At 43.9% G+C, this 15,559-nt stretch overlaps 1 protein-coding gene across 1 annotated transcript; it reads left to right on the top strand.

Moving 5' to 3' along the window:
* The first annotated feature begins 1,767 nt into the window (after window positions 1-1,767).
* On the top strand, window positions 1,768-12,298 carry RPS15A (ribosomal protein S15a). The gene is made up of 5 exons (XM_058157657.1): window positions 1,768-1,869; window positions 4,759-4,896; window positions 5,978-6,057; window positions 9,809-9,894; window positions 12,151-12,298. The coding sequence occupies exons 2-5, from the start codon at window positions 4,764-4,766 to the stop codon at window positions 12,242-12,244; spliced, it is 393 nt and encodes a 130-aa protein (XP_058013640.1). The 5' UTR covers window positions 1,768-1,869; window positions 4,759-4,763; the 3' UTR covers window positions 12,245-12,298.
* Window positions 12,299-15,559: the final 3,261 nt, after the last annotated feature.

The following is a 15,559-nucleotide window of genomic DNA, read 5'->3' as shown; positions in this document are numbered from 1 at the left end:
AACTTTTAAATAAATAAAAAATTCACTGAAGATTCCCCCAAACATTTTTTGTGCTACAAAAACAACCAAGAAGCCAACCTCACATTTAATTAGCCTGCTGCATATCCCAACCCACTTAGCTTCAGCTTGTTCTGCAAAATTACATTTAGATTGAGTAAACCATGGTTCGTTCGCTGTGGCTACCAAAGTTCAATTCACTTGTGATTTCTCTCTCTCTCAAATAGTGACTGAAGTCCACCTATCTTGAAGTTGCCAAGTTTGAGAAATCTTGCTTTAAAATTACTGCAAAGTACAGACTACCGTTCACACTGTTAAGTCAACCTGAAGTTTAGATTCCCAGGACAAAGTACTGGTAACTCTCATGATAGAATTATTAGAATTCTGCAGTGCTTTGCGGGGTGCAGCGCAGCCGTGTGATTGCAATTCCCTTACATTAAAAAAGATAACATACAGATTAACAGAGTTGGAAGGAACCTTGTAAATTGTCTAGTCCAACCCCCCACCCAAGCAGACCCTACACCCATGATGGCGAACCTATGGCATGTGTGCCACAGTTGGCATGTGGAGCCATACTGGTGGCACGCGCGCATTGCCCTAGTTCAGCTGCAGCACACATGGGCATGCCGGCCAGCTGATTTTCGGGGCTTCTGGGCCCACCATGCCATCACATGCTAAAAGCAGGGGGAGTGCAGGGGGGGTCGTGTGTTCATGCATGGGGGGCGGACACATTGAATTATGGCTGTGGGCATGCGCATGACCCTCCTGTGCTCCCCCCACTTTTGGCACACGACGGCAAAAAGGTTAGCCAACACTGCCGTGCACCATTTCTGACAGATGGCAGTCCAGCCTCGAAAGCTTCCAGTGATGAAGCTGCCATAACTTCTGAAGGCAACTTCTGTTCCATTGGTTGACTGCTCTCACTGTCAGAAACTTTCTCTTTATTTACAGGTTGAATCTCCCCGTGATCAGTTTCCATCCATTATTCCTTGTCTGGCCTTCAGGTGTTTTGGAAAATAGCTTGACCCTTTCCTCTCTGTGGCAGCCCCTCAAATATTGGAAGACTTCTATCATGTCTCCCTTGGTCCTTCTCCCTAGACTAGCCACGCCCAGTTCCTGCAACCGTTCTTCAGATGTTTTAGCCTCCAGTCCCCTCATCATCCTGGTTGCTCTTCTCTGCACTCTTTCTATAGAGTCTCAACATCTTTTTCACAGTGTGGTGGACCAAAACTGGATGCAGAATTCTAGTTGTGGTCTTACTAAGGGCTTTATAGAGTGGTATTAGTTCCGCCCTTGATCTCGATTGTGTCCTTATGTTTAATGCAATTTAGGATTGCATTGGCTTTTTTTGGCTGCTATTAAGCCTGGTTTCACCCAATCTATACGTGTACTTTTGGTTTTTCTTACCTAAGTGTAAGGCTCCAACCTTGGTCCCTTTAAGACTTGTGGACTTCAACTTCCAGAGTCCCTCAGCCAGCGAAGCTGGCTGAGGAACTCTGGGAGTTGAAGTCCACAAGTCTTAAAGGGACCAAGGTTGGAGACCCCTGCTCTACATTGAATTTCATTTACATTTCTACATTTCCCTCCTTCCCCTCAAAAATCCCCTTAGCCTGAATTTGTGGCTTTGAGGCAGAACTGAAAGCAACTCTCTTTTGCAATGAGAACCAAAACAAAGACCGACCCCTCTTGCCTTTCCATTCTCTATAGTCTCCAATCCATTCCCGACGCGGGGGGGGGGAGGGAAATGCGGAAGACTTGGAGCCGGAAGTTCTCTCTGTATCCGCTCCTTCCTGGTTATCTTGCCGCCTCGATTTCCCATAATACCCCGCGCGCGCGCGGCCGCCTTCCTTTTTCCGCCATCTTGCTGCCCTGGTGAGTAACGAGACGCTTTGGGTCCCCGCTAAGATCCGTCCCGCATCGCCTCCATCCCGCCTCCTCGGACCGTTTGAATGCCGGTTCCGGCAAGCCGGGGCTCCGCTCGATTCGCTCGGCTCCTTCGGAGGAAGCCGCGCGGTTCCTGGTCCTGGCGGCGCCGGCCTGAACCCCGGCCGGGGGTGGTGGTGGCGGTGGTGGTGGCAGCGGCGGCTGGTTTAGGAGAGGAATGCCTGGGAGTGGAGCTTGGAAGGCAAGCTCGGGAAGCGAGGTGGGCTTGAGCCGGACGCACAGGCCTCAGGTGGGAAGCAGGGACGGAAGCCGAGAGGGGCTAGCCCGAACTTCAGAGCCCTGTTCCCTTCCCACTAGATTAAACACGTGTCGTGTGAACCCAGGATTCCCGGGTTAATCACGTTGTGGGTAATGCAGCGCAATGCAAAACAACCCCCTCTAAAACCTTGCTTGGGGGGGAATCCGGAAAGGGTAATCCTGGCTAGTGAAACCCCTCTACCAATTTGGGCCAGGAGACTGGGATTGGACTGCAGCAAAAATCTAGGTTTGCAGGTCGGGTTCCCCCCCACCCCCTCTTTTTAACCCGTGTCCCAAGTTTGCAACGTGGGCTGCCCGACTTGTTGCCCCAATTCCCTCAACACTGTCAAAACTATTTACTAAATCTGCCCTACTATTAATCTTCTCATCGTTCCCATCACCCATCTCCTTCCACTTAGGACTGTATGACTGTAACTTTGTTGCTGGCAATCCTTATGATTTATATTGATATTGATTGTTTCCTGATTGCTTATTTGTACCTTATGACCATCATTAAGTGTTGCAAGTGTTGTACCTTGATGGAGGTATCTTTTCTTTTATGTACACTGAGAGCATATGCACCAAGACAAATTCCTTGTGTGTCCAATCACACTTGGTCAATAAAAATTCTATTCTGTTCTATTCTATTCTTGTCTTCCATGATGGTTGAGGGCAGAATTAATGGCACATCCCTTCCATCCTGCAGGCGAGAGTTAAGAGTTAAAAAGGATGGTAAAGCTTGCCAATTTCAAGGCGTTTGAAGTCCCAGATTTTTTGCAATTCGGTGCTGAAATCCAGTTTACATCCGTGTCACCCTGCACATGGATCTATCCTGTGTTCCCCCAAATGCTGGACAAAACTCCCCGGATTCCCAACTAGCATGGTGGTTGTGGTGTGGGAACTTGTAGTGACATGCAACTGGGAGAGATACCAGCTTGGGAGGGTCTGTTCTGTAGAAAAATATACCAGCTGCCCATGATGCTTTGATTTTGATTTTAATTTTTAATCATTTGGTTTTTGCAGCTATTTAAAGGATAAATCCAAAGGATAGGGACCAAAACTTGCTCCCTGTTCCAACTTTACCCCCCCCCCCCAAAATTAAGCATAATGTATCTTTGTGTATATATGCAAAATAATAGCATTCAACACAGGCAAAACCATCTCTCTGGATAAGGAAAACATGCGGTCCTTTCTAAATTCAGTATTTAATGATATGTTTCAGGAAGTTACTACCAGTTTAATCTCTGCATTTTGGTGCCAATTAATTCATGGCGTTCACAGCAGTTTTCTGATAATATCTGCAGTTCTGTTTTAAGTCATCTTGGTTTTGCGTTTGAAAAGTTTTCTTTGAACAAATTCACACAATACCTTGTGCAGTCACACAATCTGAAAGCTTTTTTGTATTCAAACTTACTATTGCTGAAATAACAACTGGATTTAAATAGTGTTTGTTGACTAGCTGGCAAGAGTGAGCTAAATTTATATTTTATCATCCTGGATTGATGCAACTTTTTGGAAATAGATATTCACACTTTGGGTTATTTTTGTGCGATGGCTTTCAAACTTTCTAATGGAGCTTTTTAAAAAAAATAGCACTTTATCTTTTTTTAGTTCTTGTTTAGTGAGTCTGGATAACAAGCCAGCCAAACTTTTAACTGGAGAAAGCAAACTGTGCTCCATTAACATCTGTGGAACTTTATTCTTAACATGGGCTAAATTAGTTTAGTGTAAAGTCAGTACTTTAGATGCTAAACATAAGAAATTTATAGACAGAATTATTAATTTTAAAAGGGATCCGATGAAAAAAAAACTACTTTTAAGAGATGATTTGGCTTGGTAGATCTGTAACATGCTTTGGATGTTTCCTCTGACAATTGAATTTACAAATAATTCAAATAATGCTTTCTTAGGAGTTTTGTTTTCTTTCATGTTTAATCTCTTAAGCTTTATAATATAATATTTGCTGAGTTTGGAAGAAAGCCAGTTTGTTTTGTAAGTTAGCTGGGCCTTAGTATGGAAAGTTGCAATCCAAACAGGCTCATCCTACCCCTATTCAACACTATTTAAAGAATGAAATTTAATGTCTCTGCTGAGTGTTCACCATTTTGTTGTCTACAACATACTTCTTGGAGGTTAGAGATAATGTATGTAATTCATTGTATCACTTGTCATTTCTAAAGCCTTCAAGTGTTCAAAAAATGGAATTTGGAACAATCTTGCAGCCTTTTGTGTCGCACTGAACATATGTAAATAACCTGTTAAACCAATGTTTCTTAAACTTTTTTTCTTTCAGGATCCCTTTCCTCTTTTAAAAATTATGGAGGACCCCCCAAAAAGAGTTCTCGTTTGTATGAGTTGTATTTATTGCGGGAGAGAGAAACACACTCATGTCACTACTGCTTCTCAGTAGTTCAATGGGATTCTAATAATCGGTGGAGGCTGGCAAATAATTTTGAATTTGTAAAATCTTGAGAGAGTCTTGAGGGACCCCAGATATCCTCAGACCACCCTATGTTAAAGCATCATTTGCAATTCCAGACTCCTGTCAAGCTCTCAAGATTTTTTGTGTTATTCTCGCAGGCATCATGGTGCGCATGAATGTTCTGGCAGATGCGCTTAAAAGCATCAACAATGCAGAGAAACGTGGAAAGCGTCAAGTTCTCATCAGGCCGTGCTCCAAAGTAATTGTCCGGTTCTTAACTGTGATGATGAAACACGGTAAGTACTAGTATGTACAAACTCACCTGTAATATTTGGGAAAATACCCTTGTATGTTACCTGGGGATTTTAGAAATGGTCCAGAACCATCAACCTTTGTGTTCGGAAGACCGATTAAAAAAAAATGGAAGACAGAGCTTCTTAAATGAGTTGCCCCCATTTTTACAACTGTTTTTTGCCACAGCTTTTAATTGACTTGTAAGGTTGCTAAGTGACGCCAGCTTCCCTCATTAACTTTACTTGTGGGGAAGATGCAAATGTGCGATCTTGTGTTCTCAGGATGGTGTGACCATCGCAAATACCTGCCAGTTGCCAAGCACCTGAATTTTGATCATGCTGGGGATGCTGCAGTAGTCATAAGTGTGAGGACGAAACTGTAAACCCCTTTTTTTTCAGTAGCTGTGTAACTTTGAACAGTTGTTAAGGGCTACCTGTATTGGTATCTGAATGTAGGTCATCAATTTCTGGTGACCTTTTATGAGGTCTTATAATCAGGGATTTGAACGTAGAATAGAGCTGGAAGGAACCTTGGAGGTCTTTTACTCTCACCCCCTGTTCAAGCAAGAGAACCTTTTCTATTTCAGATAACTGGCTGTCTAGTCTCTTCTTAAAAATCTCCACTGTTGAAGAACCCACAACATGTGAAAGCCAGCTGTTCCACTGGTTAATTGTTCTCACTCTTAGGAAGTTTATCCTGAATTCTAAATTGCTTCTCTCCTTGTTCAGTTTCCACCCATTGCTTCTTGTTCTGTCTTCAGGTGCTTTGGAAAATAGGTTGATCCCCTTTTCTTTGTGGCAGCCCCTCAGGTTACTGGAACACCGCTATCATGTCACCCCTAATTCTTCTTTTCTTTAGACTAGCCAAACCCAAATCCTGCAGCTGTTCTTCATATGTTTGGGCTTCCTGATCCAATCTGGTATTAGCATGTATTCTAGTGGATCTCACTAACTTCAGGAACGCTACTGTGAAATGATAAATGATTGGGTTTGTTTCATCCCAAATAGCGCCCCGTGTTTTGGTTCTCAATTTCGATGTTGAAGACGTTGAAAGTAACGGATTGTGTGTTCTTTAAATTCACAGGCTACATAGGTGAATTTGAGATCATTGATGACCACAGAGCTGGGAAAATCGTTGTGAATCTCACAGGCAGGCTTAACAAGGTAGGAATTCATGCTAGGTTCAAATTCATTTTGGGAAGGTGTACATTTTGCCCATCTTTAAATTTATCTCACTTGGAGGGAAAGCCGTACTGTGCATATTTTTGTCTGCATGTCACTACAAAGCGTCCGTTGGGTTTGAAGCTTTTTGCCCTTGTGCTTTGACCTAAAAGAATGGTAGGTCCATCTCATCTTCAGGTGTAAAAGACAAATCACACACACCGAAGACAGATGGGAGATCAAGGAGAAGGGCGTGTTCTAGCTAGTTCCATAAAATCAGCAGCCTAAAATTGTGTGGCTCCTTGCCGTTTGCAAAAGACAAGGACAGATCTCCCAAATTGGATTCCTAGCATCAGTCCCTAATGTTCCTTAGACTGCCAGGATAAAGAAACATTTCCAATAATCCCGTAAAAATCCAGTAATCTTTCTTCAGGCTTCGGGCTGTTAAAGATATCTAAGCCTCCACGAACACTTCCAGGATGGAGTGTCTATGGAGATTCTCAATCACCACAGGACATTGTTGCCTCAGGTTGCCTCAAAGTTGCTTTTCCAAAAGGCAACTGGACTTTTTTTGGTTTTTGAAGAAGAACTGAAGAAACTTCTTGGATGAGAAGCAAAATATTTTCAAGGAAAAAAAACAAACCCAAGAAAGTCCTTTTGGAAAAATACCTTTGGGACTGTCAGGATGGAGGCAGCCTTAAGCAACCATGCTTTGCGCCATGTCGTGGAAATCAATGCTCATACAGCAGTGCTAACAGGCCACACTGGAAAGTAAGGCCACATCTCTTAGCAAATTTCATCAAATTTCTTGATTGCTTCTTAAATCGTCTCCATCGTGGAAGTCCAAAAGGTGCTTTTTCAGAGCTGAAGAAGCTTCTTGGATGAGAAGCGAAACATCTTCAAAGAAAAACCAGAAAGTCCAGTTGCCTCTTGGGAAAAAAAACAACAACCATGTTTGGGACAACCATGACCTTGGATGACGGAGAATTTCCATAGACACTCCGTCTTGGAAGTTTAAGCGTTCGTGGAGGCTTAGAGATCTTGTAACAACCCGAAGCCTAAAGAAAGATTGCTGGATTTTACGGGGTTATTGGAAATGTTTCTTTATTAAGTAATGGACTGCCCAGAAAAACCGAGGTGACATGTTTATGGAAAAATGCCTAGGACTGTTAAGGAGACAAATCTTTTACAACTTCATCTGTGAATTCTGCATTTCTGAGTCATATACAAGAGAGTGATTGCTTTTTCTAGTTTCCCCGTAAAGGTCAAATGGAACAGCTCCAGTGATAAATTTTGTGTGTTCTGTGCAGAATTATTAGAATGATAAATCTGTCTAATCTAGACAGGCATTCTCCCTTCTCCCATGCATGAGCAAACATGAATTCTGAACAGTCTCTTATATACAGTATTTTTTGGAGTATAAGACACACCGGACTATTAAGACGCACCTACCTTTTTTGGTGAGGAAAACAAGAAAAAGAAATCTGCCTCTGCCTCCCAGCAATTTTGCCTCCTTACAGCAAACAGCCTGCTTTACTTTCATTTTCGTTTTCAGCATAGCTTGATTAGCACAAGAAAAAAAAATCTGCTCCCAGCAATTTACTTCCTTGCAGCAAGCAGCAGAGGCCAGCACAGCAATAGGCCATGGCAATCCCTGCAGCCTGAAACAGCTGAGAGTCGGGATCTAACCAATCAACTTGTGCTGAAATGGGCTGTTTCTTTTTGCTGCTTGCTGCAAGGAGGTAAATTGCTGGGAGGCAGAGGCCAAAGGGTGGGGGCCAGTGGGTGGGTGGGGCTACATTCGGTATATAAGATGCACCCAAATTTTCACCCCCTTTTGGGGGGGGGGAAAGGTGCATCTTATTCTCCGAAAAATACGGTAAGAAACCAGGCCTTTTTTTAACAAAAAAATATTAGATTGAGCTTCTCATAGCGGGAAGACTTTCTAGCCAGCCCTGTTGTGTCAGAAATTCGTTTTTAGGAAGGTTGAAACAAATAAGCGTTTACCCAACATTGGTTTGGCTCTCTTCCTGGAGAATTGCTAGTGCATTGTTGTCTTGTCAAACTCGGCGTCTGTTATATACCTCGATTCTACTCATTTTTGTACAAATCAAAAAATCATTCTATTTATTTGCCCCAAAGTTCTGAATTATTTCTTACTGGAGTAGCTCCAATGTGACTGTGGCCTCTATCACCCAAATTGGCACTTAAGCAACATACCTTTTATTCTGCTTTAAATTCAGCATCTTGAGAGCTAGAGCGATAGAGCTCTGTAATTTCATATCCTATCAATATTCAGTGGCTGAATAGAACTCCGTTGTGAGTTTGTGTTAGTGGCGTTACTGGCTGAGTGGTGTCTGAAAAATGTTTTTTGTTTCCTTTACTGGCTGAGTGGGGATGAAAGAATCATAGAATTGGATGGGATTTTCTACCAATGCAGGAATCCTCAGATAGAATAGAATAGAATAGAATAGAATTTATTGGCCAAGTGTGATTGGACACACAAGGAATTTGTCTTGGTGCATATGCTCTCAGTGTACATAAAAGAAAAGATACGTTCATCAAGGTACGACATTTACAACACAATTGATGGTCAATATATCAATATAAATCATAAGGATTGCCAGCAACAAGTTATAGTCATACAGTCATAAGTGGAAAGAGATTGGTGATGGGAACTATGAAACGATTAATAGTAGTGCAGATTCAGTAAATAGTTTGACAGTGTTGAGGGAATTATTTGTTTAGCAGAGTGATGGCCTTCGGGAAAAAACTGTTCTTGTGTCTAGTTGTTCTGGTGTGCAGTGCTCTATAGCGTCGTTTTGAGGGTAGGGGTTGAAACAGTTTATGTCCAGGATGCGAGGGGTCTGTAAATATCATTCCAGACAAGTGTCTGTCCAAATCTTTCTTTCTTTTTCTTTTCTTTTTTTTAAGAAAACCACCAATTTTCTCCAGAATACCTAGAAATCCAGGAGGTAGCAGATTCTGCTCTTAATCTCTCTCGTTAGTCAGGACACTAATTCTGATTCTGAGTTTGAATCATGCGAAAGGAAAATAATGTAAAATCATGCAAAAAGGGACGCGGTGGCTCAGTGGCTAAGACGCTGAGCTTGTCGATCGAAAGTTCAGTGGTTCGAATCCCTAGCGCTACCGCGTAACGGGGTGAGCTCCCGTTACTAGTCCCAGCGTCTGCCAACCTAGCAGTTCGAAAGCACGTAAAAAAGGCAAATAGAAAAATAGGGACCACCTTTGGTGGGAAGGAAACAGCGTTCCATGCGCCTTTGGCATTGAGTCATGCCGGCCACATGACCACGGAAATGTCTTCGGACAGCGCTGGCTCTTTGGCTTTGAAACGGAGATGAGCACCACCTCCTAGAGTCGGGAACGACTAGCACCTATGTGCGAGGGGAACCAGCATCATTGCTTACTTGTGTTGCCGTAGTAAGGCCCAAACCTAAATTAGTTCCTTTAACATTTGTATCTAAAAATAAATTAATTAATATAATTACTTTCCGGATATTCCAAGGTTCCATTATACCCTTTTTCTGTCCCCTTGTCTTACATTACCACTTCACAACTACTACTGAAAGCCTCCGGGTAGGACAGAAGAGAGAAAAGGCTGGACGGGTTTATCCATAGCTCCGAGGCCACTTAACTCCACAGTCAAACAGGGACAGTACAACAATGGCATAAGCCACAACGTTTGCGCACCAGTATCAATCCATCTTCCTTGTTTTCTTCCCATTTTGGACAGTGCGGTGTGATCAGTCCCAGATTCGATGTCCAGCTGAAAGACTTGGAAAAGTGGCAGAACAACCTGCTGCCTTCACGTCAGTTCGGGTAAGCATGAGTCCAAAAAAAAATATTAATTGCTGAGAAAAATAAAATTGCCGAGATTTGGGAAGGTGATCTACTGTTTTGAGCCCTGCCTTTTGTTTTAGTTTAGCTTACTTTACTTTGTTGCCATTGCACCTCGTACAACAAAATTAAATGCCAATATTCAGTGTATTATAACTATAAAAATAAAACACAAACACACCTCCTTCGCATTCTATACAATTGAATTGAAAACCCCTGATATTGCATTAATATTGCACTAAACAGTAGAATCCAATATAGTTACTGCTCTGGGATAGAAGCTGTTTTTCAGCCTATTTGTCCTTGTTTTTATTGTGCTGTACCGGCTGCCAGAGGGTAATAGTTCAAAAAAAAGGGGCCCCAGGATGAGATGGATCTTTAAGAATGTTTTGAACTTTCTTAAGGCAGTGGGAGCTATAAAGCTCTTCCAAAGAGGGTAGAGGGCAACCAATGATCCTCTGGGCAATGATGTTAATCCTCTGGAGCGCTGTTCTATCTGCCACTCTGCAATTGGCAAACCATACACAAGTGCAAGTAAGCTAAAATACTCTCTATGGTGCAGCGGTAGAAGGTCACCAGCAGTTTTCCATTCAGTTGCTGTTTCCTGAGAAGTCTCAGGTAGTATAATCTCTGCTGGGCCCTTTTGACCAGGGCTGCAGTGTGAGCGCCCCAGGTCAGGTCCTCTGTTACTCCTCCTGTTGCTGTTCCTGCTTCTTGTTAGGACTTCATGGAGAGCAAAAAGGACCCTCTGGCTTCTTAAAACAGGTGGTTGACGCTACACATTTCATGTTAGAAACTTCCCATTTTAATTTTGAGCTAAGCTCTGTTAAAGCTCGGCTGTTCCAACTCGGCTAGTCGTGCAATATTGTCAGAACTGGAGAGGGAAGCAGCTTTCCGCTTATTTTGCCTTTGCAAGATGTGGGCTTCACAAATTTAAATACACAATCGGTTTGCGTATTTGTTGTACCGCATTGTTGCGGTATGTTACAACGAGCAACAGTTTTTGGCTGTTTTTAGGGGTTGGTTGTCATTTACTGATTTTTTCCCCCCCAACCCTATGGGGCTGAAGCAGGTATGTCTGGTGATTAGAGTTACAGGGGCTGGGGCAAAATTGAGCTTATATTGGGGATAAATTGAGAGCCAGTTTAGTCTCGTGGTTAAGGCACTAAGGCTAGAAAGTGGGAGGCTCTTGAGTTCATTGTTTCCTTACCGATGAAAGTCAGCTGGGTGACTTTGGGCCAATCACCAGGAGACTGTGAGTTCTAATCCTGCCATAGGCATGAAGATCAGCTTGGTGACTTTGGGCCAATCACCAGGGGACTATGAATTCTAGTTCTGCCATAGACATGAAAGCTAGCTGGGTGACTGGGCCAATCACCAGGAGACCGTGAGTTCTAGTCCCGCCAAAGGCATAGCAGCTGGGTAACTTTGGACCAGTTCTTCTCTCTCAGCCCAACCCCCACCTCACAGAGTTGTTATGGGGGAATTTTAGAAGGAAGTTTTGTTCGACAAGTTCACCGCCTTGAATTGTAAAAATAAAAGATGGGTACAAATGAATAATGTGCAATTAGATCCCTTAAAGCAGGGGTGTCAAACTTGGGGCGTCACGTGACATATCGGGATTCCCCCCACCCCCTTTGCTAAACCGGATGTGGGCATGCCCAGTGCGTAACTCATCCGGCCCATGGGCTGGGAGTTTGACAGCCCTGGCTTAAAGCTTATCAGAAGCAATAGAGAATAGAATAGAATAGAATAGAATAGAATAGAATAGAATAGAATAGAATAGAATAGAATAGAATAGTTCATTGGCCAATTGTGATTGGACACACAAGGAATTTGTCTTCGGTGCCTAAGCTCACATTGTGTTGTGGCTCCGCCCCCGGGCCTGGCCTCCTGGAGCCGGATGATGTGTGCTCATTGGAGAGTTGGGGGGGGGGGACAGAACACAGTGTACATACTTTATGCACCTGTTTTGGCTTTTTTCCCCCTCCCAAAATTGGAGAATTCAATTGCTAAATTTGCGGTCTCATTTAAGGCGCTACCAACTGGAGTGCTTTGAGGGTGGGGGCTGCAAAATTGGCACCTCTGGATGTACGCAGCCTCTGTGGCAGAGCTTTATTCTTCTAAGGGTGTGTGTGTGTGTGTGTAATCAGTTCTTCCAAGCCAGTCACGATTTTGTTGCCCAGGAATAAACCGCAGGCCACATTTTTCACCGGCATCTCCCTCCTCTCTTAACAGGTACATTGTCCTGACCACGTCAGCTGGCATCATGGATCACGAGGAAGCGAGGCGAAAGCACACAGGAGGGAAAATCCTGGGTTTCTTTTTCTAAACTTGTAAAAAAAAAAAAAAAAAGGCAGACACATTAATAAATTGTTCAAAAGGACTCTTTGCAGCCAGTGTCTTGAAGTGAATCTTTACGGGTCAGGATTCCGCAGGTGCCTAGAATATTTCCTCTTTTAATGTGTCGCCCTATTTAAATTCCCCGTGTTTTTTTTAAGACAATAGCAGTGACCCTACAAAGTATATCCGTGCCTTGGATTTTAACGTACTTTATGCTATCTGTATTAGCTTCCACCGTGGCGGTTGCAGGAGGACAATTCTAGCTCTGAACTTGAAACGTGCTCTTCCTCTCCTTCTGCATAATGCTCTGGGCTGGAAAGCCCTAAAGTTAAGTATTCCTCTGTATTCACATTTTCCCCCCCATGTTTTCTGGCAAAGCTCCTTGCATTTAATGGTTATTGCAATATTCTCCCTCCTGATGGAGCCCCACAGGACAAATGGATTGTATTTCTATATTTTCTATTATCTCAGGGTTCTTTTTCAAGTTAAACTGTGAAACTTGTGATGGGAAATTTATTCTGAATAGCACACGGAGTGTTCTTGGACGCAGGGCTGGTTTTTCCATATCTTCTACATTCTTTGTGATGCATTTGTAATCAAAATGAGAGTGGTTTTTTTTTTTTCTGTGCCGCGCCAGCTTTTCCCTCATGCGCTAACTTTCCTTGCTTTTCATATAACTTGAGCTGAGTTTTTCACAGAACGGGCTTCCCTCATCGCCTATCAACAGCCACTCTTTTCAGTATCGCCCTATACAGGTTGTCCTCGACTTAACAGCCATTCGTTTAGTGACTGCAAGGCAACGACATTGAAAAAAGTGGTTTATGACACATGGCTCCATTGCAGAATCCCCATGGTCACGTAATCAGAATAACAGCGTTGGAAGGGAGAGGTCTTCTAGTTCAGGGGTCTCCAACCTTGGCAACTTTAAGCCTGGAGGACTTCAACCAGGGCTTCTGGTGGCTCAACAGACTAAGACAGTCTGTTATTAACACAGCTGCTTGCAATTACTGCAAGTTCAAGTCCCACCAGGCCCAAGGTTGACTCGGCCTTCCATCCTTTATAAGGTAGGTAAAATGAGGACCCAGATTGTTGGGGGGGCAATAAGTTGACTTTGTATATAATATACAAATGGATGCTTAACATAGTGTAAGCCGCCCTGAGTCTTCGGAGAAGGGCATGATATAAATTCAAATACACAAAAAAACTCCCAGAATCCCCCAGCCAGTAAAGCAAAGCTGGCTGGGGAATTCTGGGAGTTGAAGTCCTCCAGGCTTTAAAAGTTGCCAAGGTTGGAGACCCCTGTTCTATTTCAACCCCCTGCTCAGGCAGGAAACCCTATACCAGTGATGGCGAATTTTTTTCGGCACTGAGGGCTGAAAAGGGAATTAGAGCCTTGAGCCAGGAAGAGGACTTGCTTTAGAGGGTATGCGCGCGCCAGATAAGGTACTTCCGGTTTCTGATGCACGCAGGCGCGCTGGCCAGCAAGTCTTCCGGTTAGTGCCGTGCATGCGCCGATCAGTTGGCCGGCACGCACGCTCACGCTGGGAAAACGGAAGACTAGCTCTTCTGGTTTTCAGCACTGCCACACGCACAAAGGCCAGCTGATTGTCATTTGCGCACATGTGCCAGAAACCCAGAAGAGGAACGGGCGATGCCAGGTGACTTGGCTCCAGGTGCCATAGGTTCGCCATCATGGCCCTATACCAGGGGTCTGCAAACTGGGCTCCTTTAAGACTTGTGGACTTCAACTCCCAGAGTTCCTCAGCCAGCTGGCTGAGGAACTCTGGGAGTTGAAGTCCACAAGTCTTAAAGGAGCCCAGTTTGCAGACGCCTGCCGTATACCATTTCAGACAAATGGTTGTCAGAGTTCAGATGCTTGGCAACTGGTTGGTTTTTATGACGATTGCAGCCTCCTGGGGTCACGTGATCCCCTTTTGCGACTTTTCGATAAAAACGCTTTTTATCAGGTTCGCCTGATTCGCCAGTTGCGTCCCTTCCTGGACCGGGATGCCCTATCCATGGTCACTCATGCTCTCGTTACATCTCGCCTGGACTACTGCAATGCTCTCTACATGGGGCTCCCCTTGAAGAGCACTCGGAGACTCCAGTTAGTCCAGAATGCGGCTGCGCGGGTTATTGAGGGAGCAGCACGTAGCTCCCATGTAACACCCATCCTGTGCGGCCTACACTGGCTACCTGTGGTCTTCCGGGTGCGCTTCAAGGTTTTGGTGACGACTTTTAAAGCGCTCCATGGCATAGGACCGGGATATTTACGGGACCGTCTTCTGCCGGCTTCAATCTCCCAGCGACCGGTGCGTTCTCACAGAGAGGGACTCCTTAGGGTGCCGTCAGCCAAACAATGTCGGCTGGCGGCCCCCAGAGGGAGGGCCTTCTCTGTGGGGGCTCCTACCCTGTGGAATGAGCTTCCCCCTGGACTCCGACAATTGTCTGACCTTAGGACCTTTTGCCGCGAACTTAAAACCTATTTGTTCCGTCTCGCTGGACTGGCTTGATTTTTAAAAAAATTTTTTTTTTAATTTGATTAATTGGGGTTTTAAATTTTTAATAATTTATAGGGTGTAATTTGTGTTTTAGTTTTGGCCAATTGAATGAGTTTTTTAAGGGTTGTTTTTTAATATTGTTTGTTTTCCTGTATTTTAACTGGCTGTTCACCACCCTGAGTCCCCCGGGAGAAGGGCGGTCTATAAATTAAAATATTATTATTATTATTATTATTATTATTATTATTATTATTATTATTATTATTATTATTATTATTATTATTATTATTATTATTATTATTATTATTACTACTACTACTATTATTATTATTACTATTATTATTATTAACGGGAAGCCAGAGTCGCTTAAAAACCCAGTTTGCAGACGCCTGCCGTATACCATTTCAGACAAATGGTTGTCAGAGTTCAGATGCTTGGCAACTGGTTGGTTTTATGACGATTGCAGCCTCCTGGGGTCACGTGATCCCCTTTTGCGACTTTTCGATAAAAGCGCTTTTATCAGGTTCGCCTGATTCGCCAGTTCGTCCTTCCTGGACGGGATGCCCTATCCATGGTCACTCATGCTCGTTACATCTCGCCTGGACTACTGCAATGCTCTCTACATGGGGCTCCCCTTGAAGAGCACTCGGAGACTCCAGTTAGTCCAGAATGCGGCTGCGCGGGTTATTGAGGGGGCAGCACGTAGCTCCCATGTAACACCCATCCTGTGCGGGCTACACTGGCTACCTGTGGTCTTCCGGGTGCGCTTCAAGGTTTTGGTGACGACTTTTAAAGCGCTCCAT

The sequence above is a fragment of the Ahaetulla prasina genome, chromosome 14, assembly GCF_028640845.1.
Source record: "Ahaetulla prasina isolate Xishuangbanna chromosome 14, ASM2864084v1, whole genome shotgun sequence".
NCBI classification, from domain to species: Eukaryota; Metazoa; Chordata; class Lepidosauria; order Squamata; family Colubridae; genus Ahaetulla; species Ahaetulla prasina.
The sequence above is the reverse complement of the archived record's forward strand: the minus strand, read 5'-3'. Positions and strand labels throughout refer to the sequence as shown.

Coding starts and splice junctions, on each gene's coding strand:
- RPS15A (XM_058157657.1), top strand. CDS start 4,764: ATGGTGCGCATGAATGTTCTGGCAGATGCGCTTAAAAGCATCAACAAT. Junction 4,897..5,977: donor AACTGTGATGATGAAACACG/GTAAGTACTAGT, acceptor TTAAATTCACAG/GCTACATAGGTGAATTTGAG. Junction 9,895..12,150: donor CTGCCTTCACGTCAGTTCGG/GTAAGCATGAGT, acceptor CTCTCTTAACAG/GTACATTGTCCTGACCACGT.